Source organism: Drosophila navojoa, chromosome 3 (genome assembly GCF_054131105.1).
Source record: "Drosophila navojoa isolate 15081-1374.11 chromosome 3, UAZ_NAV_1.0, whole genome shotgun sequence".
Lineage (NCBI taxonomy): Eukaryota > Metazoa > Arthropoda > Insecta > Diptera > Drosophilidae > Drosophila > Drosophila navojoa.
Genome location: NC_142891.1, coordinates 13,435,872 through 13,460,405, shown reverse-complemented (window position 1 = coordinate 13,460,405; position 24,534 = coordinate 13,435,872). Strand labels below are relative to the sequence as shown.

Sequence of the window (24,534 nt, the reverse complement as noted above, 5' to 3'; positions counted from 1 at the left end):
GTCGTGCAGTGCAGTAAAGTGAAGTGACGTGTGAATAAAAATGTAATGGTCATTCAGCTGAGCATTAAAGGAAATATTTGGAAGAAACTTAGGAAATACACTAAGGGAAAACTTAAAGGAAAACAAATACAGGAAATATAAATACCAAATTAGTTAAATAAAAGGTCAGCAATCACATATTGTGCTAAATTATTATGTTGGATTTTATGATTCATACCGCGCCGTTTGCTAATACCCTGAGAAAAGTCTGAGTCAACAGCATTTACTTCGACTCAGTAAATTGTATATATTCCATATATTCAATTAAAAAACTCTTTTGTTGTCTTTTAAGTCTAGTGTTATACATTTATTTTACGCAGTTTACCTAGAAAATGTATTATTATTATATTGTGTATATGCTTAGATAATATGCATAATTAAAGACAAGTCGAGCTTTGATATATTTTCATCTATTGTATACAATCGTAATGTACTGTTTAGCTAAATACATTTCAAGATCGACAACGTTAAGATTTTAATTATTATTCATATAAAGAGAAATTTAAGTAAACTGAACTAAAATTCACACAGTCCTTTCAACCTGGCACAAACAATTTAATGCCAAAAATTCAATTTATAAATCACATTACTAGCTAATATTTTATATGCACTATATATAGAACTAAAATCTAGAAGCTAAATATCATTTATTTTGTTGGTTGCTAATAACTATATGAATTTTGTCACGAATTATAACTTGGCCGTAATCGGCGTAATTTGGATCGACTGATGCTTTTGATTTTGTTAGTATGCTAAGCCGTCTTATCAACTACGTGAAACAATTCAACTAATGGGAGGCGAGAGTCCAGGGTCGGCTAATGATGAGTGCTTGTGCCTATAAATTGTAGATATATGTATATGGTAGATGTTGCTAGATGAATTGCTGAAGTCTGGGGGGGGCAGCGTAGGATGTGCTCATAGAACGACAGCCGAGCGCTTATCACGATTCTTGCCACGAGTTATGGAACGTGCCTTGAAAGCGGCGGCATTCACCAGATGCTGCAAGATATAAGGAATTTATGTTATAGCAAAGCAGAGAAAATCTTATTCCTTTTTAGACTTACGCGCTCGAGCTTGGACTGTTTGACTTTGGCGTTGCCATTGATGCCCATGTTGTTGGGTCGTGGGCCCAGTTGGAAAATATCACGTATGAATTCGTTCTCCTGCAGCTGGGAGGTCATGCCGGGGCCCATAACGGCGCACAGGGCTGAGTACTGATGATGGATGGACCAGGCATCCAAGGTGAGAGAGTCATGTCCGAAGCGTATGCTGATCTCGGGCGAAATATCCTCCTGCAGAATAACAAATTGGAATATTAGTATGCGTCGACAGACTTTTCAGTTGAGAAATGTTTAGGTCTTAGGAAAATTCCCCCTAAAATTACTAAACCTAGTTTTACTTTTTCTTAAGGAACACTAAATTCGAAAATCAGAAAAAAAAATATATTTTTAAAAATTTGAAAATTGAAAAAAAAGTTATTCTTTTATCAGGCCTTCAAGATGATGATCTCCACGTATCAGCATGACTATGTGCCGCCAAATTCAAAGCGGTACGAGTTTATGAGCCACCTGAAGGCCAAAGATGGTCTGGGTGGGGGAAAGATAGTGGAATGTGAATGCATAGCGGAGGACAAGATTAAGGCGCATCCGGATGCAGTCAAGAATTGCGCGGCCGTCGAGTGGACGGGGATAGCGCCGATGGGGCGATTGATCGATCCACGTTTGATACCCGCCGAACTGCCGCAGGATCAAATCGATCAGATGGCAATGTCGCCGGAATCTGATTGCCTGAAACTGCAACCGAATCGGTTCCTGAAAATCTTACGCAACGTCTACCCAGATTTGTACGAGCGCCTGAAGCTGATGCCCAAGGGAGAATTGGGCCGCAGACTGGAAACGAATCGCATGTACACGACCTATCAGATCGACTACTGCGACGTCAAGGAGTATCCCGAAGGCATCTACGAGAGCTTGAAGCCCAACGACGAGGTATCCAAGATCAAATCTGACAAGCTAATGACGAATAAGGCGCCGTGCTCAGAGTTCCGTTCGGATGTGATGAAACAGTTAGAGCGCGAAAATGCCACCGGCTATGAGGTGAAGGCCGATGAATGTGAGCAGGCGTACAAGCCATTCCAGGCAACATTCTCGGACTCTGCGCAGTTCGTCAATTCTGGCAATAACTCGCATTGGAAGACGGCGTCCAGCACCTTCAGCAAATCGCCCAACTTCTCAGAATACATGGACTCCATCAGTCGCAACGGCTGCATCATAATGCGCAACAAGCTGCACGATCACTCCAAGTGCTTGGCGAACCATTGCAGACACGAGATTCGGTTCAACTGCACCGACATGAAACCTTAAGCCCTGTTATGTGTAACTGTTCTTTGTTCCCAATCTATCGCTACACTGTATCATGTCATTTGTACAAATCCCCAGTGTCCAAATAAACTGAAAAAATGTAAGAGATGTTATCATTACCTCCAGATAGCGCAGCACATCACGGAAGGTGGCACGCTGTGCCTTGCGATCGCGCTTGGCGCGATATTTGTGCGAATCGGTGGCCAGTTGCTTGACAGCGTCGCACATCTCGCCGATTTCCTCCTCGAGGAAGTTCTCATCATGGGCACGACCCGACTCCAGAATCAATGCGATGGTCTCGCCAGCGGCCATGCGTACATCCAAATGTGGTGATTGCAGTAGACCCAAGAACTTTTTGATAGACCTGCAGCGGAAAATTGATTAGTCAGTGCTCCTTGAATATTAATTAGAATTCCTTTCAATAGCTTACGGAAATTTGTGTTGTCCATTAGTCATCAGGGAAACAAAATCGCCCGAGGGCACGAGGGTCAGCAGCAAGCCCCAGGCGGACAGAGCCTCAGCATGAAGAGTTCCCGCCTCGGCAGTGACAGAGATGGGCGACTTGTCGTCGCCGCGCAAATAGCTGCCGGCAAAGATGGTCTCGAAGAACTGCATCAGCTGGACTAGTGCGCCGATATCCTCGCAATCCAGAAAGTTGAGCAAACCAAGGGCGGCACAGCACTTGGCACGTGCATCAAAGTTAACCGCTTTGTCCTGCACGGTGGTCAGAAGGAACTGATTCATTGCCTTCGACATGCCCTCCTCGCCACCCAGTTGCAGCACTAGGAGTGGGGCCAAGCGTGCGCCCCACACTTGCTCCTGACCCTTGCCGCGTCGCACGCTCTTCTCAACAAAGTCCATGAGTGTCATTTTGCGATCCTCTACGAAGTCGGGCATATAGCGATGCATTAGCAGCTCGCAGATGGCCTGCAAGGCCTGAATGCGTGTCTGGGCCGATTTCTCGGTAGCCTGTTCCAAAGCCTTTTCAAATTTCTCCTCGAAGCGCTCATTGGCCAGATCCTCGGCAGCCTCTGAAGAGGCGACTTCCGAGACGTGCGAATAAACGCTCACATTGTCAAAGGACTCGTCCTCTGAGTTCGAGTCATTGATGCGGCCTGACAAATAAATAAAAGACAGACATTTGCATTAAAGAGCTGCTCAAAACAGAACAAATGTTATAGCTGATAGTTGGAAAGAAACGTTAATTAACATAACATTAAAATGGTTTGGGCATTGAATGGTATTGCTATATGCTATTAATGTTACTTTACATAACAGAAAGAGCATTACAGCCTATGTTAATGTTTGAGGAGAAACTGTTAAGTGGCACAGCATTTGCTGTTAAAATTGTCTACTGCTGCTCAAACTGTTAAAGTATTTATTGCTTGTGAAATGAGTCAAGCAAAAATACACACCCACACATACATACTTATATATGTGTATGGGTGTGCACACAAATTTCTACAATTTTCCGCCTGGTAGCGATAATTTTAGGCATGTGCATGTATGCGTGTGTTATAAATAAAGTTGTATGTACATATGTATACAAATTTATATTATATGCGTAATTCGCACAACAAAAGTAATTGAATGTCCATTGGTATTTCTTAGTTGTTTTTAGGGCACTCGTGTGACCTTCATATGAAAATGTTGTGCAACAAGTTTTAGCGTTTTTTGTTGCACTACTTTCTATGAGCACACATATACATACATACATCTGAACTGTTTTCATTTACCAGCTGCCTATTGAATGAGGACAAGGTAGTTTCCGGTATTGAGTTTTCATTGACTCGCAGGTATTGTCGCAGGTATATACACACACATTATATATATGTATATGCATATACATATGTTGACAGTATTGTTGTCTGTCTTGTAATCTCAGCAACAACTGAAAACAGCTGTTGGAAAAGCAAAACTTTGATTTGAAAGTTGTTTGGTTAGTTAGCTGATAGCTGGTAAAGCTCTGTTTTGAGAGCCTGATACATTTAATAATTTTTCGGTTATTATTAATATTAAAAAATGAATTTAAAAAAATTCAAAATAAATTACACTCTTAGTCTTTACTTTTAAGATTATTTAATATTTATATTAAATAACATTTTTGAATACTATATGGATGTGTTTGCATGCATGCATTACAAGCAGAATTTCTAATGAGGCATTCAGGCAAATGTGTTGAAAACACAAACACATATACATATGTATATGTATATGTATATATTCACATGTACATACATATATAAGATTTTGTGTTTCTTTGTCTATTTCTTGATAAGCTGGTATTCAATGTTCACACTTAAATTGTGTGACAATACCCTGACATTGTTACACAGCGCAGGGCATATTAAACATTATAGAAACGAAAACAAAATTTGGCAATACAAAAATGATATACAGATATATTTAAATTAACGCGAACTTATTCTACCTTCCCTGAACTCTACACAATATGTGATAAGAAACAACTCTACACATTTGGTCTTTTAAAAATTCCCCCTTTGGGTATTTCCAAAGTGCAATATCTGACAAACGTTAATTCTTTTTTTTTTTATTTCTTTTCCTTTTGCTTATTCACCAGCTGAGCGCGTGCAAAGCTTTTTTGCTTTTGCCAGCACAGCAACAATATATATTTATTTCGTTGATTGCCAAACAGGTTGGAGACGAAAGCTCTTGAAGCCAACGAAATGAATATTTCATGCTGTTCAAACATGGCATGTGCACATGAGTAATGCTAGCCAGCCCCCAGAAAGTTGTGTGCGATAGGTCAACAAACAAATTTTCTATTGGTAGCACCTGTAAAAAGTTTCTTAGGTTCACAACCAATTTCCCACCCTGTCCCCAGCATGACCCATGACAAGTCATTCGCTTTGTCTTTGTGTGACTCACCTTTGCCTGCTGCTTTCTTATTGCGTCGCGACATATTGATGCTGTTGTTGTTGCTGTTGCGTTGGTCGCTAGAACCACGAATTTTGTGTTTGAGTTGACTTTCGCTCTTCTTGACTACGATCGTTTTTGTTATTGTTGTTGCACGTACACACACACAAGCACAATCCCCGTTTGACAATGTCCTTTTGGACGCGCGAGCGATTGAGTGAGAGAGAGTCTACACAAAAAGTCTACACACACGAGTTTGGCGGCAACTATTGGCGGTACTTGCACGTGCTTCTTGCTTTTATTGATTTTCTATGTGTTGGGCGTTCAGGAATTTAGGTTAGAATTTTTGTTTGTGATTGGATGAGGCGACAGTTCTTTTTTTGTTTTTTATTTGCTTTGCTTAAATTGCAAGATTCTTAATCAAGATGCAGCTATGCAAAAGCTTTTATGTTTCCAATATCGTCTTTGCTGCTGCGCCTGCTGTTGCTGTTTGTTGCACAACACGCGTTTGGAAATGTTGAGAACTTTTACTGAACTGAATGATGTTGACTTGAACGCGCGTTTTATATTTATACACTTGTGCTGCTGCTGTTGATGCTTCTGATTATAAAAATGTTGGTCGTTGCTGTGTGATGACACAAATTTCATGTTTAATTGAAATTGAATTTTCTTTAGCGATTTCCTTGGCCTTGAGACTGCTACTGTGTCTGTGACGTCGACAGCGCCGCCTTTTCCGAGGGTGTAAATCGAGAGTTGTGAAATTGTTTGCTTCACAATTTTTTAGCTTCGTTTGCTGTTGACTGTTGTTTTCAATATGCACACAGGCACAGCTTTTTGTTTGATTAGTGTAGCTTTTAAGAAAAGCTCTACGTTGTCGATGAGTTGTTAAAATAATGCAAATAATTAAGCACTTTTCGTATTGCTGAAGTTGACGAAATTATAATGACACATTCGGATCAGTGTTGAGAACTGATTGAAGCTGGATATCGAAATTTATTTATCGAATTTATCAAATTGCACAACCTTGCAATTAGTGCACCTCACAGTCATCAGAATTAGGCGGAATGTTACAAAATGGAATTATTTATATCTGCAATGTTTTCTCTTGACTTTATTTTGATCGTATTGTAACTAAAAATAATTGTATTTAAAATAAAGCTTGTACACGAAATCAGGGTTGATATTTGAGAGTATCGAATCAGCTGTTTGACAAATAGGGCGCCAACTGTAAATACAATTAAATTATAAATAAACAATAAAGTTCAAATATATTTTTTACAAAGTGAAATTTAAAACAAAAAATGAAAAATAATTCTTTATTGTTTATATTAGTCACTGTTTAAGCCCAAGGATATGTGTTGCAATCGGTAATTTAATAAAAAGCAATATGGCAATAAAGCCAAGGGAAGGTTTATTTATTTTTTACATAAATCCATAATAGTGTGTTTATGATTCTTTATGCAAAAGAATTCAACTAAATTTTGATATACATTTTTGGACAATTTATTTGCTGAAATTAGGTATTATCCCGTGTCAATCAATTATTGATCAATTAATAGATTAACTAAATATATTTATTAGTCATGATCAACGTATGCCTTAAGATTACGATCAACTTTCCGTCATTGGCTTTTGAAAATGTAGTTTCTATTGAATCTATTGCAGGAGCACCCAGTATTTGTCATCGATATCGACAAATACCATTTCAATAAGTATCGCAGACCTCAATAGATATCGATATGTGGTCCCACATACACAATCATTGGCCATAGTATGTTTATTTTTATTGCAAAACGCATTTAAAAACAAGTAGCAAACCGTCGGTTGCTGCTTTATTGATCGCATAAACAAATCGCACTTCACACTGATAAGTAGTAGTTCATTATCAGCGATGCTCGTTTGCTACAAACAAACAAAATAGCAAACAACGAAAGCAGCAATAATAAATATATTTCATTGAACTTCGACTCGAAGAGAACACGAACTTTGTAACTTCGACACACACTTGCACGCACACTCATACACGCGCACATACGTATGCAGTCGAAAGCGTCAGTCGTCGATGTGGATGTGAATCAATAACCAAATTCCAGCAGCAATAATAATAACAACAACGACGACACCAATCTGATAGATATTTACAGCCTCAGTTTTGGCCGTCTGCACTTGCACAAGTTAATTAGGTAATTTGTAAGCTGCTTGCGACAGCATCAGCGCCATTCACCAGCGTGTCTAGAAAATGTTCAAAATACAAACAAAAATAGCTCGCTGATTGGGGAAGCGATTATCGCTGAACCTTAACCAACAATATCTGTATCTAATCTATAGTTTATGGCTGGTTCAATTACAATTTGTATATTGCAGCAATTTCAGTTGAGAGCTAACCATGGCCAGCATTGAGGAACGTTTCCAGGCTGCTGTTAATGTGATCAAGGGACTGCCTAAAAATGGACCCTATCAGCCCAGCATGAGCATGATGCTCAAATTCTATGGCCTGTTCAAGCAGGCATCGGAGGGCGATTGTTCACCCAAGAAGCCGGCCTTCTGGGATGTGGTGGGTCGCGCCAAATGGGATGCCTGGAATAGCAATCGGCACTTGACCAAGGAGCAGGCGATGCAGCGCTATGTGGAGAGTCTGCAGGAGATAATTGAGACGATGTCATTTACCGAGAATGTGCAGAACTTTGTTGGCAGCCTCGACGGCCTGACCAACATCAACCTGGACGAACTGGATCTGGTGTCGCCCGGTATGCGCGAGCTAGCCGAATCGCATCCAAATTCGCCGTTCCATTCGCGCACAAACAGTCCACAGCATGGCAACAGTGCAAATGGCGTAGAAGTTGCAGCCGGGGACACGCCCCCAACTGCCGCGTCGACAGAGACCTTAACTAATGGCCACACAACGCCAATGACCAATGGCTTTGCGAGCATGAAGGCAAGCAATGGCTACTCGCCGCTTGATTCGAGCAACAATAACAACTACACAAATAACAGCAGCGTGGCCATTGTGGAGCCATCCGACGATGAGTACGACGATCCGTATGAAACAATGCTGCCTCAAGAGCTAACCCAAGCCATTACGCACAATACGGATCTGCTGCGGCAAATCCAGAGCACAGTGGCGAGCATGAACAGCGACATAGCTGCAGTGCAGCAGCGTGTGACCAGCATGGAGCAAACGTTGCTGGAGCTGCGCAATGCCCAGAAAGTGCAATCAAAGAGCGGACGACAGCAACAGCAGCCGGCCTGGTGGCCATTCAAGGATATATCGCCAGTTTGGTTTGCACTGTTGGTGCTGTGGCCGTTCGTGGTGCGACGGTTGGCGCGAATGGTGGAGAGCAAACGCCGCTGACGGCGCATTAAACTAGCTAAATTGGTATGGTAGTTAAATTGTAAGTACGCAATATTACCTGTAGGTCTGCAAAGAGAAACACACTCGAGTGAGCTGAATTACGTTGGATGGGAAGCCGAAAAGATCTGACTGACTGCTCTCTAAAAACTCAACTGAATGAATGAGAAGGCGGCTAAACGAGAGCATAATGCAGCAACATGCGCTCCGTAATACGAAGTTAGGAAGTGTTCACTGCTTTACCAAATTTTTCTTTCGTTTAGTCACTCGCACTCATTTGAGTAACCGACCGAACACGCGCTCAAATTCATACTCACTATGCATTAAATTTTACGTATGCTGGGAGCGTTGCCTTGCAGACCTCTTATATAATATTTATACATTTACTCAACTCATTTAGTAATTATATCCTTTCGCTTGCCTTGCAGATACTCACGGTTATGGGCACGAGCTTTGTGTGGCTTGATTTTATTCTCGAATGCTTTGCACTTCCTTGTACAGAGTTGGCCTTGTATTTAGTTTCTTAAGATTTAACCAGTTGCAATATGTATATTTTATATATTATTATGTGTTAGTCGCATGTAAGCTATTGTGTGGCACATTCCCATTCCACCCACCCACATCCAAGCTCCAGATCCCATCAATATTTTGTGTTAGATTGTAAGCCAAAAGTTTTCTTTTGTACATTTTGCCCAGGCTGGGCGCGCTTTTGCCTTGGCCCATAGCGTTGCCTCTTCGTTGTTTGTGCAGAGACTGTGGCAAATGGTTGTAAGATAATTAAAGTGAACAATTTGATTTGTTGTTAATTATAATTTTTGTAATAAAATCATGTAAAATGCTGATTATCACAATGCATAACTGTTCTTTGTGCGGAATGGGACGTTAGATCTGTGGCTGGGCCGTAATGCGCAAATAGCTCTTGCCGGACGGCACTTCGATTGTCTCAATGCCCTTGGGGAACAGCTTGGGCACATCTACGGCCTGCACGGAGGGCAGCACCATGCACTGGCCGCCCTGTTTCCAATCGGCGGGCGTGGCCACGCTTTTTTTCTGGGTCAACTGCAGCGAGTCGATAACACGCAAAATTTCACTACGAATTAAAAGAGATCAATCAAAGTTTACATTTTATATTCCAATTGAAACCTACTCGAAATTGCGACCCGTTGTAGCTGGATACAGAATGGAGAGACGGAGCTTCTTTTTGTCGTCAATGACGAAGACTGCGCGGCAGGTGAGCGGTATGCCCTCTGCACTGAGTTCATCATTGTCCAGCATATTCAGCTTTACAGCCAATTCGCGCTTATTGTCTGCTATGATAGGATAATCAAAGCTGGACAACTCTGCGTGCAAATGAAAACATTTAATATTTTCCAGCTTAACAAATTCAACCTCAACTCACTGGCATAACTCTTAATGTCCTCAATCCAGGCATTATGCGATTCTGCTGTGTCACACGACAGCGCAATTGGCTTAACGCCGCGCTTCAGAAACTCCGGCATTAGCTGGGCAACGCGGGCCAGCTCCGTGGTACAAACGGGCGTAAAGTCCGCCGGGTGCGAGAAGAGTATGGCCCAGTTGTCGACCATCCAGTCATAGAAATCAATTCTGCCCACATTCGTCTGAGCCTCGAAATTGGGAAACTGGTCGCCAATATTTAGTGCTTTGTTCGACATTTTGAGAAATAGACAAGTAAATACAACGAACGGAAAAAGCGTAATGCAACTGCAGCTGTCAAGCTCTCGATAGACATACTATCAAATTGAATAGTGAAACAAACGCGCTTTAAGGCTATCGATATCGTAGCTATCGTGCTTAGCATTGGAAGTCTTATCAACAAATAAATCTGAACAAACTATTTTCATTCGAAATACACTACAAACAACAATATAAATACATAATAAACACATAAGCAACATTTCCGATCTATTAAACTAAATAATCAAACTCTTTTTCAAACTATCGATAGCACTGGCCGCATCCCGATTAGTAGTTATCGTATCTATCATTAGAAGATTTATCTACAGTGCAAACAAATAAACACTTTCTTCATAATACACACAAGAAGTAATCTGCAATTATAACGAGCACGTCAAGGAGCATTCCTGATCTTAGCATCAGCGGCAGCCAAATGAATCCTCCACCTCCGCCACCGCCTTCAGCTCCATGCGCCACAGAGCCGTTTCGCATAACAACAAATGCACCGCAAATGCTCGATGCAAACTTAACCCCTGGGCGAAGAAAGCTTCAGAAGTGGCTGGGACGTGTCCTACGCATTGTTATAACGGATGGACGTGTTTTGGTTGGTTTCTTCAATTGCACAGATCGCGATGCAAACATTGTGCTGTCCATGTGCGCCGAGTACTTGGTGGAGGGACAAGAGCCTCGGCTGCTGGGAAACGTGATGGTGGCCAAGAAGCATATCGTCTCGCTGAACATCGACGAGCCGCGCACATCGACAATTCTTTAAGCCATTCATACAAATTCTGTAAGCATGCAATATTACCTAATGCAATACAGGCAATACTCCCACAGTGAGCCCCAAAAGTTAACCTATATTGTAGTTTCTCCGCTGAACGCACCTCATAAATCGTAGATAGGTCAGATTAAAAACAAAGGCAAAACCAATTGTATGATATACACTTCTTAAAAAATTTAAATTTTCTATATATAAACAGTCAAGAGGGCAATGATTTTAATAAAATATATACACAAAAAACAATTATTTATTCAAAATATATAATATGTGTAATGTAAATATTTACATATATATTTCATGTAATTAAATATTTATGTATAAATATAAGGTACATATTTATTTAAACTACTGTATTGTCTCGTGTTTTGCTTGCTTACATTGAGTTGCCAACTACTTGTATAATAATAATAATAAATTATGATATATATATATAATACGAATACTTCTGAATAAAACAAATTAATTAATAAATTTGCCACAAAACATTTCTCTTTATGTATTTCTACAGAGATTTAAATCTGTTTATATTTCGTTGACAATCAGCTGTGGTTGTGGTATTTTTATTCGCTTTGCCGTTTTTTAGTACATTTCGCGTGCTCCGCCTTTAACAAAGCGACAACTAAATTGTTGGAAGAGGCATTAATAATGTCAACACAGCAGTAGAGCAATTAATTGTTAAAAAACAACACTCAATTGAACACCAATCAGCGATGGATTTCACGACCTTCGTTAAGCCTTCAAATGGCGGTGCCAATGAAAGCGACGACACAAGTAAATTGCAATTTTGGAAGCATGTGAAATACATTGAGAATCATGGGAAGCAGGAGGACGATTACGAGTACTGCATGACCGAGTTCCTGCGCATGTCCGGGATCTTTTGGGGCGTCACGGCGTTGGACATAATGGGTCAGCTGGACCGGCTTGATCGCAAGTCCATCATTGAGTTCGTCAAGCGCTGTCAGTGCCCGGTCAGCGGCGGATTTGCGCCCTGCGAGGGTCACGATCCGCACATGCTGTACACGCTCTCCGCCATCCAGGTGCTGGCCATCTACGATGCGTTGGACGTCATTGATTGTGATGCCGTGGTTCGTTTCGTAGTCGGTCTGCAGCAGCCCGACGGCAGCTTCTTTGGCGATAAGTGGGGTGAGGTGGACAACAGGTTTAGCTTCTGTGCGGTAGCCACGTTGACGCTGCTCAAACGCATGGAGCAGACCATCGATGTAGAGAAGGCAGTCAAGTTTGTCATGTCATGCTGCAACCAGACCGATGGGGGCTTCGGCTCCAAGCCAGGCGCTGAGTCACATGCAGGTGAGTCACAACATGGTTATCAATGCTTATCAAAGCTCAGTCATTATCCGTAATGCCTTGCAGGCCTCATCTATTGCTGTGTGGGCTTTCTCTCCCTTACCCATCGGCTGCATCTGCTGGACGTCGACAAGCTGGGCTGGTGGCTCTGCGAGCGGCAGCTGCCCTCGGGTGGACTTAACGGTCGCCCCGAAAAGCTGCCCGATGTGTGCTACTCCTGGTGGGTGCTCTCATCGCTGACGATTATGGGTCGCTTGCATTGGATTAGCTCCGAGAAACTGCAGCAGTTTATACTCTCGTGCCAGGACACGGAGACGGGCGGCTTTTCGGATCGCACGGGCAATATGCCCGACATATTCCACACGCTCTTTGGCATTGGCGGCCTCTCCCTGCTGGGCCACCCCGGCCTGAAGCCCATCAATCCGACGCTCTGCATGCCGCAGTACATCATCGACAGGCTGGGCATTCAGCCGCAAGTGCTGAACCAGGCATGAAATGGAGCAAACCTGATGATATTAAGACAAAAGCTATAGCCAATGTTAAATGATTAATTTATAGAACGGATACCTTAAAGAGCCCAAAAACAAATCGTACGATTCTAGTAGAGTTTAAACAATGTCAAAAGTTCATTTCTATATTAGCTACACTTTACTTTTATCAACAATTGTCGCTTGTTATGCATTTATATATCGATTCATATATATATGTTCTATTGTTTTTTGATAAGCAAGCCGTGTAAACATCTTTTTATATTTGTAATATAATAGAGTAACAAGTTAATAAAAGACACTATTTTTATTATAGCATGCAAAAAGAGATCAAGAAAGATTTAAATACTTACGGTACAAGGGGAATTCAAAAAAAAGTTTTTAGAAAGCTGCCTAAAATGTATTTTCCTATTTCTATTTAAAAGTTTGTAGCTTTGAAAATTTTCTGAAAATGCATTCAGCTTTAAAAAACAAATGATTTAATTATTTAAAATAATTTTAAAAATGCATATTACATTGCATTTATTCCTTTACCAATTTAATAGATTTTTAATTTATTGCAGAATGTGGAGTCCTAAAATTCCGTATACTTATCCGTATATATTGATTTCAATGCAAAAATAAATGCTTACATAATGACATTCTAAATTTGAAGAAGTAAAAAATATTTTGTAAAAAAAAACTGCTTGAATTTCATTTCCAATTTAACAAATTATTTATTTCATTGCAAAAATAAACTAATTAGTATTATTTTTTATAACTTGCATAGTTTCCAATTCATTTAAATATGTAAACAATTCTATAAATTAGATATGCATGCAGAGATATATATATAGTATTTACATATAAAGGTATGTACTTGAGTCTAAAACCTAGGAGGGTGTTACGAGCTTATCGCAGCTTGCGTTTGGTCACACACAAAACGAACAAAAATTTGGAATTACAAGAATAGGAAAAACAAATGTACAATGAAACAAAGTCAAGTGCGGCCACTACACGAGTTAAAGCTAAATGAATTTGCGCTTTCAATTAAAGACAATTGAAATGAATTCATAGCGCATAAATATTTTAACTGGCTAGCAGATACATAGACTATATAGTTCACTAAATGTTTGCGTGTGTGTGTGTGTCCGTGTGTGTAGTATACTTCGATGCACGTCTAAGGCACTCCATAAACAATTTTAGCTATATATATACATGTAATATATATATATCTACAGACTAAGTGATGAAGAGAACTAGGAATTATTGTATTTCTCGTCGCTGGTTAAGACATTATAGGCACAGCCCAAGGCCCAAGAGATTTCATGGCCATCGATCTTCTTGTAGAGCTAAAAGAAAAGACATAAATAAATATAAACATATATATTATGGTCAATCAATTTCCCAATCTACCTTAATTTTCTTGCCATCGTTTAGGCCAAATCCTTCACGTAGCAGCACCGATATGAAGGTCAGGTCAAAGCACATGAAGGGCTGCTCATCGTTGGGTATGGCACAGATCTCTTGCGCCTTCTTGCGATAGGCCTCCACGGTCGTCTCGCCGCCCGCTGTCGGATCGACCAGACCCGATTCGATGGCGCGCTCAAAGTAGTAACTAAATGCCGCCACCGCATGCTGTTTGAGCGTGAAGGGTTTCGGCTTGACCAACGGCATCACCTTGCTCTTGACCAGCTCCAGGCAGGCCTCGAAGTCAACCACTGGCTGCTCGGCGCTGGATTTGCTGTTCTCCTTGCCGCTCACTTGGTACTTGACATTGCCGTAGATCCAGGTGCGATTGGCAATGATGGGATTCACGCAGATGCTCTCTACGAACGTCTCCTCGGCGCTATAGCCCTTGGTGAAGACGGCATGCCGGGCAGCCATGAGACCCAGGCCGAGGTAGCTGTGCGTGAACACATTGATCTTCTTGTTGGAGGTGATCACCTCGTGCATGTACTTGTCGTACACGGGCACCTGCTCCGGGTCTGTGGGCGAGAAGGTGACCTGAGTGCTGCCGCCGCCCAAGTCCAGGGCGGCTGCCTGATTCGTTTTGGACAGGCGGCCCAGCAGGAAATTCACAGTGAACCAGCTGAAGATGCCCTCGTCCGTGCCGTCCATAATCTCAACGGCATCGATGTCCACGCTGAACTCCGACTTGGCGAACAAGTCCCGCACTGCATTCAGCAGATTCTCGGCTTTGCTCTGGGGCAGCAAGCGCAGGCCAGCCGTGGCCTTCAGCACCAGCGGTGTGGAAGCCCAATGCTCCTTGGGTATGAAGGCACGCGCCTCATCCAGCAGCAGCTTAATCGAGTGTGCGCCCTCGTCCGGCTTATCCGCGAACGAGCTGAGACCCGGCTTGCGCTCCTTGAACAGCTCCTCGTAGAGCACCAGTTTGTTGTCAATGAAGCTGCGATTGAATTTATAGGCCAGGACGCGGCTGCCCGTCGAGCCGGCATCTATGATGGCGGCGTACTGGACCTTGTTGTAGCCCAGCTTGGAGGCGAGACGGGCCAGATATGGACTCGCATTATCCGAGGCAAGGCCTGAAGCAGATTGAGATTGTTGTTGTTGTTGTTGTTTGTTGTTGTATGAGCGATAGTTAATGGAGACAGTGGGCAGAACAGAGGATTTGGTTAGATTTGATTGGGTTGATTTAGCATAAAACAATTGATACACACCAAAGACAAAGAGCAGCAGGACAACAGAGACAACCAAACATAGAAATGAGACTTTGAGGCCACTGGTCACACCGCCGCGTCCATTTCCGTTTCCGGCGCTGGGGCTGCCCTTGCGTCGATTTGGCTGCGACAATTTGTCATCGCTGGCCAGCTGCAACATTCGAATATAAAACACATTAAACAACTATTCAAAAACAGTCAATGAAATATACAAATGCATATATGTATGTATAGTTAATGTCTGTCTTCAATTCTCTACCAGTTTGTATTCGTATCTCATGTCAGTGCGTCTGCTGTCTATAAATAACCAGCATTCTCCTTAAAACACATGTTGCCAGCAGCTGCCTCAATTGTTTGTTTAGTTCAATTTTTTTCTTTTTGGCCCTGAAGTACAACGTATGCAATTCTTTCGGCCCAGACAATTTCGGTTTCTTATCTGTTACTTGGCAGTGTTGTTGCCGTTTATCGGCAGCGAGGGCTGTCAAGTATTGGCTATCGATAGTTTGCGGTGCCAGGGCGGCGCGCGCTCATTGAGCTTTGCAAAAGTGCTTTGGAGCTTTGTTATATTTGTGCTGCTTGGGCAATTTTAAAAGTGTTATATGCTTTGTTTTTTAGAGATCCCAAAATGTTTTGAAATCATATATCCATGATTTAATTTAATTTAATTACATATACTTATAGTAGGTGCTTTTGTTAAAATTTGTTTAGAACTTTAGATTTTTTGTATATGGCAATGAATTTGGGCTATGAGCAAATTTTACACGCTTGGCTAGCTTTTAGTGATTTGTTATACGCGTGTCTTTGAGCAACTGTTGAAATGTGCATATATTATTCAAATTAAATTGCATGTTTATTTCATTTTAATTTTTTGTATACATTTTGTTGTTATACCTTGCTGAGTCTTAAATTTTTGCTTAGTTAAGTAATTTTAGCTGAGTAAAATAGAGTGTTATATTCTTTAGGTGGCATAGCATTGCTGATGTCTGCTATAATTTTGTTATATAATAGTTTATTCAATATATATTTAATAGTTATCACACTCATAACTTTTAGTGAGGGATTACTCTAGACAAACTATTTCTATCATTTGCTTATAACGATGACAACGCATTTATTTCATTCACTCGCCGCTGATGAAAAGCTTTAGATTTATATTTTACACATGGATTTGTATTCTAGTCTTATCTTATATTTCTATATTAATATACATGTATGTAATGTTATTTTTATTTTGAAATTACAATTATGTCAAGCAACTGAAGAGTCATGCGAAATTACAAATTTCCCTAGTGGCCCCCGTGAAGGTTATCTTATTGACAGATAAGATATCGTTTGTTTGACTTTCAAGTCTTTTAGCTTGATTAAATATTATTGCTGAAGTGGCAACGACAGCCGAAGGGAGAAGACGAAGGCGGACTAGACAAACTCACCGCGATTCCCATTAAATTATTTACACAAATGTTTCAAGCTCTGCAAATAAATTAGCACTAAAAAAACAAAATGAAAAAAAAAGACTAGCAAACTATTACAGACGGCAAATGCAATTATATAAATGTGTATATACCATCTAATATATAGGGTAAAAATACATATCACTAATTTACATGTCAATTGCATTGGCACTGCTTTAACAAAGCGCTAAATTGCTCCCCAGTGAGACCTCTGGGAATGTCGCCAGGTGCGCTGAGGTCTCGGCGCCTTCTAATCGATACAAATATAAAATATTTAATAGAATTTAATTATGTGCATATAAAAGAAATTAAACATTGATAGCCATGACGTGACCGAACGGAATTCTCGCTTCGGCCAAACATTTTTCGTATCGCTTATCTTGAACCGTGCATTATGTGGGTTAATATGCGTTGAGTGCTTCACTTATCAGTCGGTGAGTAAATAAATAACTCTATTGCTAACTATTTCATCAGACGTTATGAATATAACAGTAGCACTTAGAAATAAAACATGATGATTGAATTCATTCGGTAATTATATTTTAAAATCATAAATACTGAAATGAGTAGAAATTATAAATAATTATGCAAGTAATTTATATTTATTTATTTATTTTTTATTTCCTATTATTAATTTCTTAGCTAGCCAAATTAATTTTATTTTATTAAGAATATTTTATTTTATAAATATTTGAATTTATTTATTTTAAATACAAATTTTATTTATTATAAATTTTATTTAAATTTTTTAATTATTTATTATATTAAAAATATTTATGTATTATAAATATAATACAAAAATTAAATCAATGTTTATTTTCAACAAGATAAAAAAACTTGTAAATTTGTTTACTACTTTTAAATAAAAAAAAAAATTGATGGTTTACATTAAAAATAATTGTAAACGTTCAAAACAATGTATTAAAACTAAATTCATTTCAAGTAAAAATTTGTTTACCGTAAAGGGTTCTTTTTTTTTATTTTTTATTTTATTTTTTTTTACTTTTATATGTAAGTTTTATTTATATAAATGAATATAAATATATTTATATTTAATGCTCAAAATTACTGCTCCATCAGGGTTAAGAGTCGTATATCAACCCGTTTTGCCCACACACTACTTTTTCCTTGCCATAGAAAGCAATTTATTTACTACATTGAACTATCTCAATTGCCCGCATCAATTTAACGACCTTGCGGTGAGTGAAAGAGAACGAGAGAGAGAGAGAGAGTAAGTGGGTGAGAGCAACATGCTAAACAGGTGAGGAAAATGTAAAACCTGCTGATTCCCAAATGCCGGAAGCAAACTAAGCGCAAAATGGGCCGAGCGGTCAAAGTTTGGGTTGACTAACTAAATACGTGAATAGAGGCATATATATGCATATAAGTATAATCAATATTTCAAGTGTAAATAAATCAATATTTAGTCATATTTCAGGTTCTAACAACCATCAACTTGACAACAGTTCAATTGGTCTGTAACAGAATTGGAATTTACAGTGTTATACTGTGATAACTACTCTGTTACAGTAATATTAACTGTTATACTGACATATAGCGATCTCATGTGGCATATGGTTTTATATTTTACCTATTTTTGCTACACTGTGGCAAATGTATTTCTAGAAATATTTTTCTCATCTCTATTTATAAGTAAAAGCCACCTGTTGCACACTGGTCAGTGACTCCACTAACTATTATAAGGAAAACATTTTAGATCAGCTTGGCCATGAAATTTGTAGATTAATTTTTCCTTATCTTTATCCATGCAAACAATGAACACATATAAGCCGGCAACTGTTATATTCATGTAGCCTGAGATCATTTGGAGCAAACAATGTAGATACATAATTGTAGCACATTTAGGTTCGCACATATCTTGTTGCTCATATCCAACATTAGTACACCTTATAAACTTAGATCAACTAGGCAGATCTGTCTTTTGCTCATCTCTAACACACTTATACTATATGCCGGGCGCACGCAGCAACAATTGGAATTGAACATCAATTAAGTATGTAAATAAACTTGGCACACTAAATGCGAATAAGTATTTGCTTTAATTTCCGTATCAGCTTATGTTTGTATTGATGTATGTGTGTAAACGCGCCGAAATTAGCATTTGAAACAAATGTAACAATGCCCTTTAACCTTAGCATACCTTTCTCTTTCGCACATCGGTGTTTGTCATTGTACTAAATTTGTTGAAACTCTTAATAAACTTTATTTACTAACACATTCGTTTACTTTTTTTGGCAATCATTAACGGTTCATTAGAACGCTAAAGGGTAATTTGTTCTTGCGCTTAAAACTACAAACAATTAAACAACACCAACCACCACGTCGCGCACGAAATGGCGTACTAAATTAAACTAAAGGTTGTCAAACAGCTGTTGCTGTTATTTGAAGTGTCCAATCAGTGTGGTATAACACTGTTTTATGAATTAATGGTCACCCTCACAAGAGCCAGTTGATAAGCGGCACCCCAAAAGAATTTAGAGATTTAATAGTTAATCTTTTAATTAAAGTTTCAATAATATTATATATAAGCAATTTTCAATTAATTAACTTCAAAGAAACAGCATAACTTGTTTCTTAAAATTCTATTCGATTGAAACGGAAATCATATAGATAGTATTTGTGTATTTTGGTATTTTATGTGTATTACACATTTTATGGTTCTCTTACGTCTGGTCACGCTGATTTTTTGTTTTCTTTTGCTCTTTTCAAGTATTGTTTTTTTTTTTTACTTCTCGGTCTGCGGTCACACTGCGGTTAGTACCAAAACAAATGCCGTTCGGAGAAGTTGCGCGCGTGCATGTGTAACGCCGCAAGCGTTGTGGAAAAAAGTGTTTGTGAAAATTTCGTTTTACTGTGCAAAACCAGTAGCGATAGCACAAAACCAAAATAAAAAGTAAATTTATTAAATATTTTTGACACCAAATTTGTCAAATTTTGCAAACATACTAATAGCGGCTAAGAAAATAATTTGTTGTGTATGTTTTTGAAGCAGAGTCAGCCGTCCACCGAATAAGATTGTGTGAGTGTGAATGAGTGTGGGTATGTGTGAGTGCAAGTGTATGCGTATGCGGAATTGTAAAATGCAAGCAATCGCATTAAAATAAGTAATACATAAATTAAGTCAAAGCTGCATAAGAAACAGATCAAAAAGGCAAATGTTAATTCACGCAGCGTAAAATAACAAAACTACAAGTACAAAACTGCAAATGTGGGGCCGTGCGTACGTGTGTATGAGTGCGAGTACGTGTGTGTGTGTAACGACGGACGACAAGAGCGCAATAAGATAAAATTGAAGGTTATTCTCTGAAAAAAAAAAAAAAAACAAGTGCCTGTGTATATGTATGACAGAGAGAGGAAGAGAGCGAGCGAGCTAGAGAGAGGCACAACTAAAATAGGGAGAGCGCACGCTCGCTCGAAGAAAGCAGCGCACAAAAGCAAATGCTGAAAATGTCAATAAACTCTGCAAAGGTGAGGAAAAACGCAACGCAAGAGTAGCTTGCCAGTGGCAGAGGCAGAGCCAGCGACAGCGACAGAGGCAGTAGCAGAGGCGGCGCTCTGCTGCCGTGTAAAATGAAACCCAGAGCAACAGCAGCAAAGAAAGCAGCCAGCAAGCAAGTGCAAAAAAGAACAACCCACACTCACACATACACACATGCATACGTACAGACATACACACACACACACGTACACGTACGTTTATAAAGAAAGCGCACGTACGTGTGATTCTTATTGGATGGCGTTGCAGAAATAAATCTGGTTTTGCGCTTGCAGCTTCCGCGTTGCAACTTCAACAGTTGCCGTTTTGCAGCATTTTGTTTATTTACTTTTTGTCAATTTGCTGTGCTCGGTTGCTCGTTAACTCACACTCGCACACACACACACACATGCATACACAGCGACGCTGAATAATTAATTTACCGTTAATAACTCACAGGTGAAAAGAATCAAATAAAGTATAAAAAAAAAGAAACAACAGCAACAACAAGCGGCGGCGTTCATTGTGCAATAATATTACCGTTCTCGTTATTGTGCAAATATATTTTATAAATCCACTTTTACAACAACAACAAATGTCTGATAAATTTACATTAAAAAGAAAATGTAAAACATGTGTATAAAATAATATAAAAAAGAATATAATAAATTAATAAACAACAACAAATAATGCAAATGCAAATTAAATAAAAAATTGTTATACGAAATTAGTAAACAGTTGAGTAAATATTAAAAGACAATTTATAATTAAGTGAGAAACATAATTCTGACTTTTGTGTCACACGGCAACACCTGTTTTTTAGGGAATATCAAAAACAAACCTTATTAGACTGAATATACGCCCAATCGGAATACTAAATTTACAATTTTGAATGGTAAGTGTGAAATGTTTTAAAGATTTGACTCTAGTTAGACATGTAAATAAATTTGAATATATAATAATCGATAGTTATGTTCTGCATACGTCAAGTTCTAAGTTAATCGATTATCGATAGTTTACAAAGTTTTTCAGTAATACCAAACGGAGTAGTTAGATTACTGTGGAGCTAGATATGTAATTATATTTATATATATGTTTGTATATATAATCTCTTAGCTTATATCCATATTTGGTTCGAGTCTCTTTGCTTTAATCTTGAACTTTTGCTGTCGGGCCCTCAGCCAATATTTCCGCCCACTTATCGCACATAACCACTTGAGCATTAACCACAAAAGCCTCTTCAACGGGTCCGGCAAATGAAAACAATTTAATTAACGCCCAATTGCGATGGAAACGTTTGGCTGGGAGCTGGGATCTGGAAGCTGGGAGTCTGGGAGTCGCAGCGATCCGATCCAAGCGATGCGAGCCGAGGTCCACACTTCAGTTGAAGCAGCGAAATGTAACGGCGCCATTGGTCACTTGAACTACTTTCTTGTGGGAGCTGACTCATGCGACTGCCGCTCGGATCGGTTCGGTTCGGCTTGGCTTGGATCGGATTGGGACAGCGGCAATGACGGCGACTGCGGCGGCGGCAACTGCAATTGTGCAGCGGTTGGCCCGGAGGCCACCGGAAATTGTTTCCAACGTCAAAAAGCACACGAGTTGTCAAGATGAGAAGAGCAGGGACGAGCAGGAGGGGGGGAGAGAGAGCAGGAGTGTGGTGGAGAGCAGAGCAGTGAAGAGTGGAGACGAGGCGCAGTTAAGAGAAGTTTTTAACGATGCGGTCCGGGCACGTTTTGAACTCTGCTTCCACTTCTTCCTCGCCCTCTGCCTCACACTCTTTCGCTTCCACTCTTTCTTCTGTGTGTGTGGCTTGACCTAGAAAAATCAAAGACTTTCGGCCTGTGCCGTAGGTGTATTGTAATAATGATGCTCATAACTGTGATAATGACGTTGTTAATGATCTTGGCCATTGATGATAATGATGTTGGCATCGCATAAACCATTTTAAATGTTGGCTCATTATTATTTTGACTACGTCGACGTCGCGTTGCGGTTATTGTGTTTATTGGTCGCCTCTGCTGCAGTTGCGCTTTTCGCTCATAATGTGTATACCCTGTAAAAATGTGAGATGTGGCTGAAGGGTGGCTAGCTAATTGGGGAAATAAAATATCATATATAATTATATGATATCATTTCATAAACAAATACATAATATTCATAGATTCTAGTCTGAGCTTGTTCTAAAATTCAGTTACTCTACATTTAATACAGGGTATTTTTTAGTCGAGTCAGTTATTAGTTTATTGCTCTTACTTGTTCCTAACTGGGTTTATGTACGGTCTTGGCTTTTATCCGCTAGCGCGAGCAGCTGCACCAGGAGCCTGCTTCAGTTTCCATCTCTTTCTCTCACTATGTCTTTCTCCCTCTATCGTTCTTCTTTGGCCAAGGTTGTCGGCAAGTTTTGTAAGTTGATTGGTTATTTTTTCAAAATTTTTGGAGCTGGACACGTCCAATGCATTGTTTATGTTCTTGAACTCCTTTTTTTCAAGTGTGTCTAAACGTGGCCTCAAATGTTAATTTACAGCTTTTGCTGTCATAACTTAAGCAGAAGCCAAGTGGAAGGAATATAAGCAGCAAGTACAGACAAGTCGACTTAAGAGCCCGTAGTATCGGCAAAAGAATTTGGTGTTATCGGTGAAAATGTAGAGATCTTGAATGTTATATTGAAGGGTTATCGATAACTTATTTACTTAGAATTGACACCGATTTCGATTGAATTTTGAATATTTAAATATTATCGATAAAAGGCAAATCGAAAGAATTCATCTGTTGACTAAATATGAGAATCAAAAAATTATTGTATAATTGCTTGTTGCTATCGGATGCTATCAATAATTTTAAAAAACTATAAAATTGTGTGATAGATATGTTAACTATTGATATATTGGTCAAATATCGGGTAAATAATATTCTTAATAATAAACATACATATATATTCTCTAAAAATATCGATACAAACTTTAATAATGGTTTCGATTGAAGCCGTAAACTAAGATAGAAATAGGCGAAAAAAAGGTAAAGCCTATCTACTAAGAATCCAGTTCATTTATCTATTGTTTGGCGAGATATGATCGATAACGATAACAAAGCAATTGTCCGCTATCTGCTGCTAGAACATTTTAAAATTGCTGTCAATCAATACTGGAATTTGATTCATACCCAGGCTTTGTTGCGGTGTTGCGTGTGGTCCGAATTCTATTCGATTATTGTTTATCCAAAAGCAAAAAAAAAAATCGAAAGCTTAGTGTGCATTATGTTGTTTGTAATTTGTCAGTGAATGCCATGTCAAATGTCTAATTTGCCAGTTGTTGTAACAACAGCAAAGACAACAACAACAGCAACATGAACAACAACAATATCAGCGGCAACATCTTTTGTTATTGGTTTCGACCATCTGTTAACCGGTTCTCGATACATCCGCAGGCACATATCGATACATTACATGGCAACATCGGTCGCTCTCTTTCACTCTCTGACTGCTAATTAGCAGTTAACAATTGCAGCATTGACCTCCTCCCATAATAATTCTTCAGCTGTTGCTGTTGCTGTTGCTGTTGATGTAGCTGTTGCTGTTGCAGCAACAAGGTTTTCGCTTTGTTCTATTGTCTCTGAGGCGAGAGATCAAAGCGCAGATACAATAACATGGCAGCAGGTTTACCTTGTTGTAACCTCAAACGGTAAGAAGCAGACGAAGTCAAAGAAACTTGTTGTTGTTGTTGCTGTTGTTGTTGGCTGGCAACATTGTTGCTGAACTGCTGCTGTTGCTGCTGCTGCTGCTGTTGCCATTTGGCTGCAACAGTTGCTGCTGCTGTTGACTTTTTGGCCAACATTGCTTCGCTTTTTATCGTTTGCTGTCTTTTTTTTCACTTTTGGCTTTTTGTTTGATTTTTGCAACTGCAACTTTGGCAATTGCCATAACTGTTGCTGCTGCTCCTGCTGCTGCTGCTGCAGTTGCTGTTGCTGTTGCTGGCCAACACGGCGCGCCGCTTCTATGGCCTATGTGTCTGTATAAACATGATCGTTTTGGCCA

The 24,534-nt window shown here is 39.5% G+C and overlaps 8 protein-coding genes across 12 annotated transcripts in view; 5 read left to right on the top strand and 3 right to left on the bottom strand.

Moving 5' to 3' along the window:
- Positions 1–314: 314 nt before the first annotated feature.
- On the bottom strand, positions 315–6,268 carry Ifrd1 (Interferon-related developmental regulator 1). The gene is made up of 5 exons (XM_030384476.2): positions 5,289–6,268; positions 2,830–3,514; positions 2,520–2,763; positions 1,104–1,331; positions 315–1,038 (listed from the first exon to the last, which is right to left on the bottom strand). Exons 1-5 carry the CDS (start codon positions 5,320–5,322, stop codon positions 955–957), a joined length of 1,275 nt encoding a protein of 424 aa, XP_030240336.1. The 5' UTR covers positions 5,323–6,268; the 3' UTR covers positions 315–954.
- Positions 1,424–2,711, top strand: LOC115562621 (uncharacterized). Its single transcript, XM_030384482.2, has one exon. The coding sequence runs from the start codon at positions 1,539–1,541 to the stop codon at positions 2,400–2,402; it is 864 nt and encodes a 287-aa protein (XP_030240342.1). The 5' UTR covers positions 1,424–1,538; the 3' UTR covers positions 2,403–2,711.
- A 731-nt stretch (positions 6,269–6,999) lies between the features above and the next one.
- LOC108649384 (uncharacterized) lies at positions 7,000–9,476 on the top strand. Its single transcript, XM_030384480.2, has 3 exons — positions 7,000–7,459; positions 7,641–8,668; positions 9,054–9,476. The coding sequence occupies exon 2, from the start codon at positions 7,663–7,665 to the stop codon at positions 8,626–8,628; it is 966 nt and encodes a 321-aa protein (XP_030240340.1). The 5' UTR covers positions 7,000–7,459; positions 7,641–7,662; the 3' UTR covers positions 8,629–8,668; positions 9,054–9,476.
- On the bottom strand, positions 9,403–10,298 carry Prx6a (Peroxiredoxin 6a). Its single transcript, XM_030384483.2, has 3 exons — positions 10,025–10,298; positions 9,773–9,965; positions 9,403–9,715 (listed from the first exon to the last, which is right to left on the bottom strand). Exons 1-3 carry the CDS (start codon positions 10,296–10,298, stop codon positions 9,508–9,510), a joined length of 675 nt encoding a protein of 224 aa, XP_030240343.1. The 3' UTR covers positions 9,403–9,507.
- A 318-nt stretch (positions 10,299–10,616) lies between these two features.
- Sbat (LSMD1 domain-containing protein Sbat) lies at positions 10,617–11,264 on the top strand. The gene has a single exon (XM_030384484.2). It carries the CDS (start codon positions 10,754–10,756, stop codon positions 11,090–11,092), a length of 339 nt encoding a protein of 112 aa, XP_030240344.1. The 5' UTR covers positions 10,617–10,753; the 3' UTR covers positions 11,093–11,264.
- A 398-nt stretch (positions 11,265–11,662) lies between these two features.
- RabGGTb (geranylgeranyl transferase type-2 subunit beta) lies at positions 11,663–13,222 on the top strand. The gene is made up of 2 exons (XM_030384478.2): positions 11,663–12,409; positions 12,473–13,222. The coding sequence occupies exons 1-2, from the start codon at positions 11,812–11,814 to the stop codon at positions 12,898–12,900; spliced, it is 1,026 nt and encodes a 341-aa protein (XP_030240338.1). The 5' UTR covers positions 11,663–11,811; the 3' UTR covers positions 12,901–13,222.
- A 368-nt stretch (positions 13,223–13,590) lies between these two features.
- NTPase (ectonucleoside triphosphate diphosphohydrolase NTPase) lies at positions 13,591–19,381 on the bottom strand. Of its 4 annotated transcripts, none has more exons than XM_030384474.2 (4): positions 19,167–19,380; positions 15,555–15,705; positions 14,290–15,419; positions 13,591–14,225 (listed from the first exon to the last, which is right to left on the bottom strand). In XM_030384474.2, exons 1-4 carry the CDS (start codon positions 19,194–19,196, stop codon positions 14,133–14,135), a joined length of 1,404 nt encoding a protein of 467 aa, XP_030240334.1. In that variant the 5' UTR covers positions 19,197–19,380; the 3' UTR covers positions 13,591–14,132. The 4 variants fall into 4 exon arrangements, with proteins under 4 accessions (XP_030240334.1, XP_089113616.1, XP_030240335.1 ...); XM_089257490.1 differs by lacking the exon at positions 19,167–19,380 and adding an exon at positions 16,985–17,007; XM_030384475.2 differs by lacking the exon at positions 19,167–19,380 and adding an exon at positions 15,814–16,032.
- A 385-nt stretch (positions 19,382–19,766) lies between these two features.
- Positions 19,767–24,534, top strand: part of Hr39 (Nuclear hormone receptor FTZ-F1 beta) — a 32,055-nt gene continuing 27,287 nt past the window's right edge. Inside the window, exons 1-2 of one of the 2 annotated variants that reach the window (XM_089257149.1) lie at positions 19,767–19,919; positions 21,325–21,396. The gene's annotated coding sequence lies outside the window, so the exon portion shown is untranslated. Of the gene's footprint in view, positions 19,920–20,960; positions 21,397–24,534 lie in introns of both variants that reach the window. The other variant, XM_089257148.1, reaches the window with a different exon arrangement.

What these genes read in the sequence shown, in the direction of transcription:
- LOC115562621 (XM_030384482.2), top strand. Translation starts at nt 1,539, where the DNA reads ATGATGATCTCCACGTATCAGCATGACTATGTGCCGCCAAATTCAAAG.
- Ifrd1 (XM_030384476.2), bottom strand. Translation starts at nt 5,322, where the DNA reads ATGTCGCGACGCAATAAGAAAGCAGCAGGCAAAG. An exon ending in TAAGAAAGCAGCAGGCAAAG is followed by an intron (nt 3,515 to 5,288) that starts GTGAGTCACACA and finishes TTTATTTGTCAG; the next exon opens with GCCGCATCAATGACTCGAAC. An exon ending in AACAGTCCAAGCTCGAGCGC is followed by an intron (nt 1,039 to 1,103) that starts GTAAGTCTAAAA and finishes TATATCTTGCAG; the next exon opens with CATCTGGTGAATGCCGCCGC.
- LOC108649384 (XM_030384480.2), top strand. Translation starts at nt 7,663, where the DNA reads ATGGCCAGCATTGAGGAACGTTTCCAGGCTGCTGTTAATGTGATCAAG.
- Prx6a (XM_030384483.2), bottom strand. Translation starts at nt 10,298, where the DNA reads ATGTCGAACAAAGCACTAAATATTGGCGACCAGTTTCCCAATTTCGAG. An exon ending in GGACATTAAGAGTTATGCCA is followed by an intron (nt 9,966 to 10,024) that starts GTGAGTTGAGGT and finishes ATTTGCACGCAG; the next exon opens with AGTTGTCCAGCTTTGATTAT. An exon ending in ACAACGGGTCGCAATTTCGA is followed by an intron (nt 9,716 to 9,772) that starts GTAGGTTTCAAT and finishes TTTAATTCGTAG; the next exon opens with TGAAATTTTGCGTGTTATCG.
- Sbat (XM_030384484.2), top strand. Translation starts at nt 10,754, where the DNA reads ATGAATCCTCCACCTCCGCCACCGCCTTCAGCTCCATGCGCCACAGAG.
- RabGGTb (XM_030384478.2), top strand. Translation starts at nt 11,812, where the DNA reads ATGGATTTCACGACCTTCGTTAAGCCTTCAAATGGCGGTGCCAATGAA. An exon ending in AGGCGCTGAGTCACATGCAG is followed by an intron (nt 12,410 to 12,472) that starts GTGAGTCACAAC and finishes AATGCCTTGCAG; the next exon opens with GCCTCATCTATTGCTGTGTG.
- NTPase (XM_030384473.2), bottom strand. Translation starts at nt 19,196, where the DNA reads ATGACAAACACCGATGTGCGAAAGAGAAAG. An exon ending in CCGATGTGCGAAAGAGAAAG is followed by an intron (nt 15,706 to 19,166) that starts GTATGCTAAGGT and finishes CGAATGTTGCAG; the next exon opens with CTGGCCAGCGATGACAAATT. An exon ending in ACGATGGCAAGAAAATTAAG is followed by an intron (nt 14,226 to 14,289) that starts GTAGATTGGGAA and finishes CTTTTCTTTTAG; the next exon opens with CTCTACAAGAAGATCGATGG.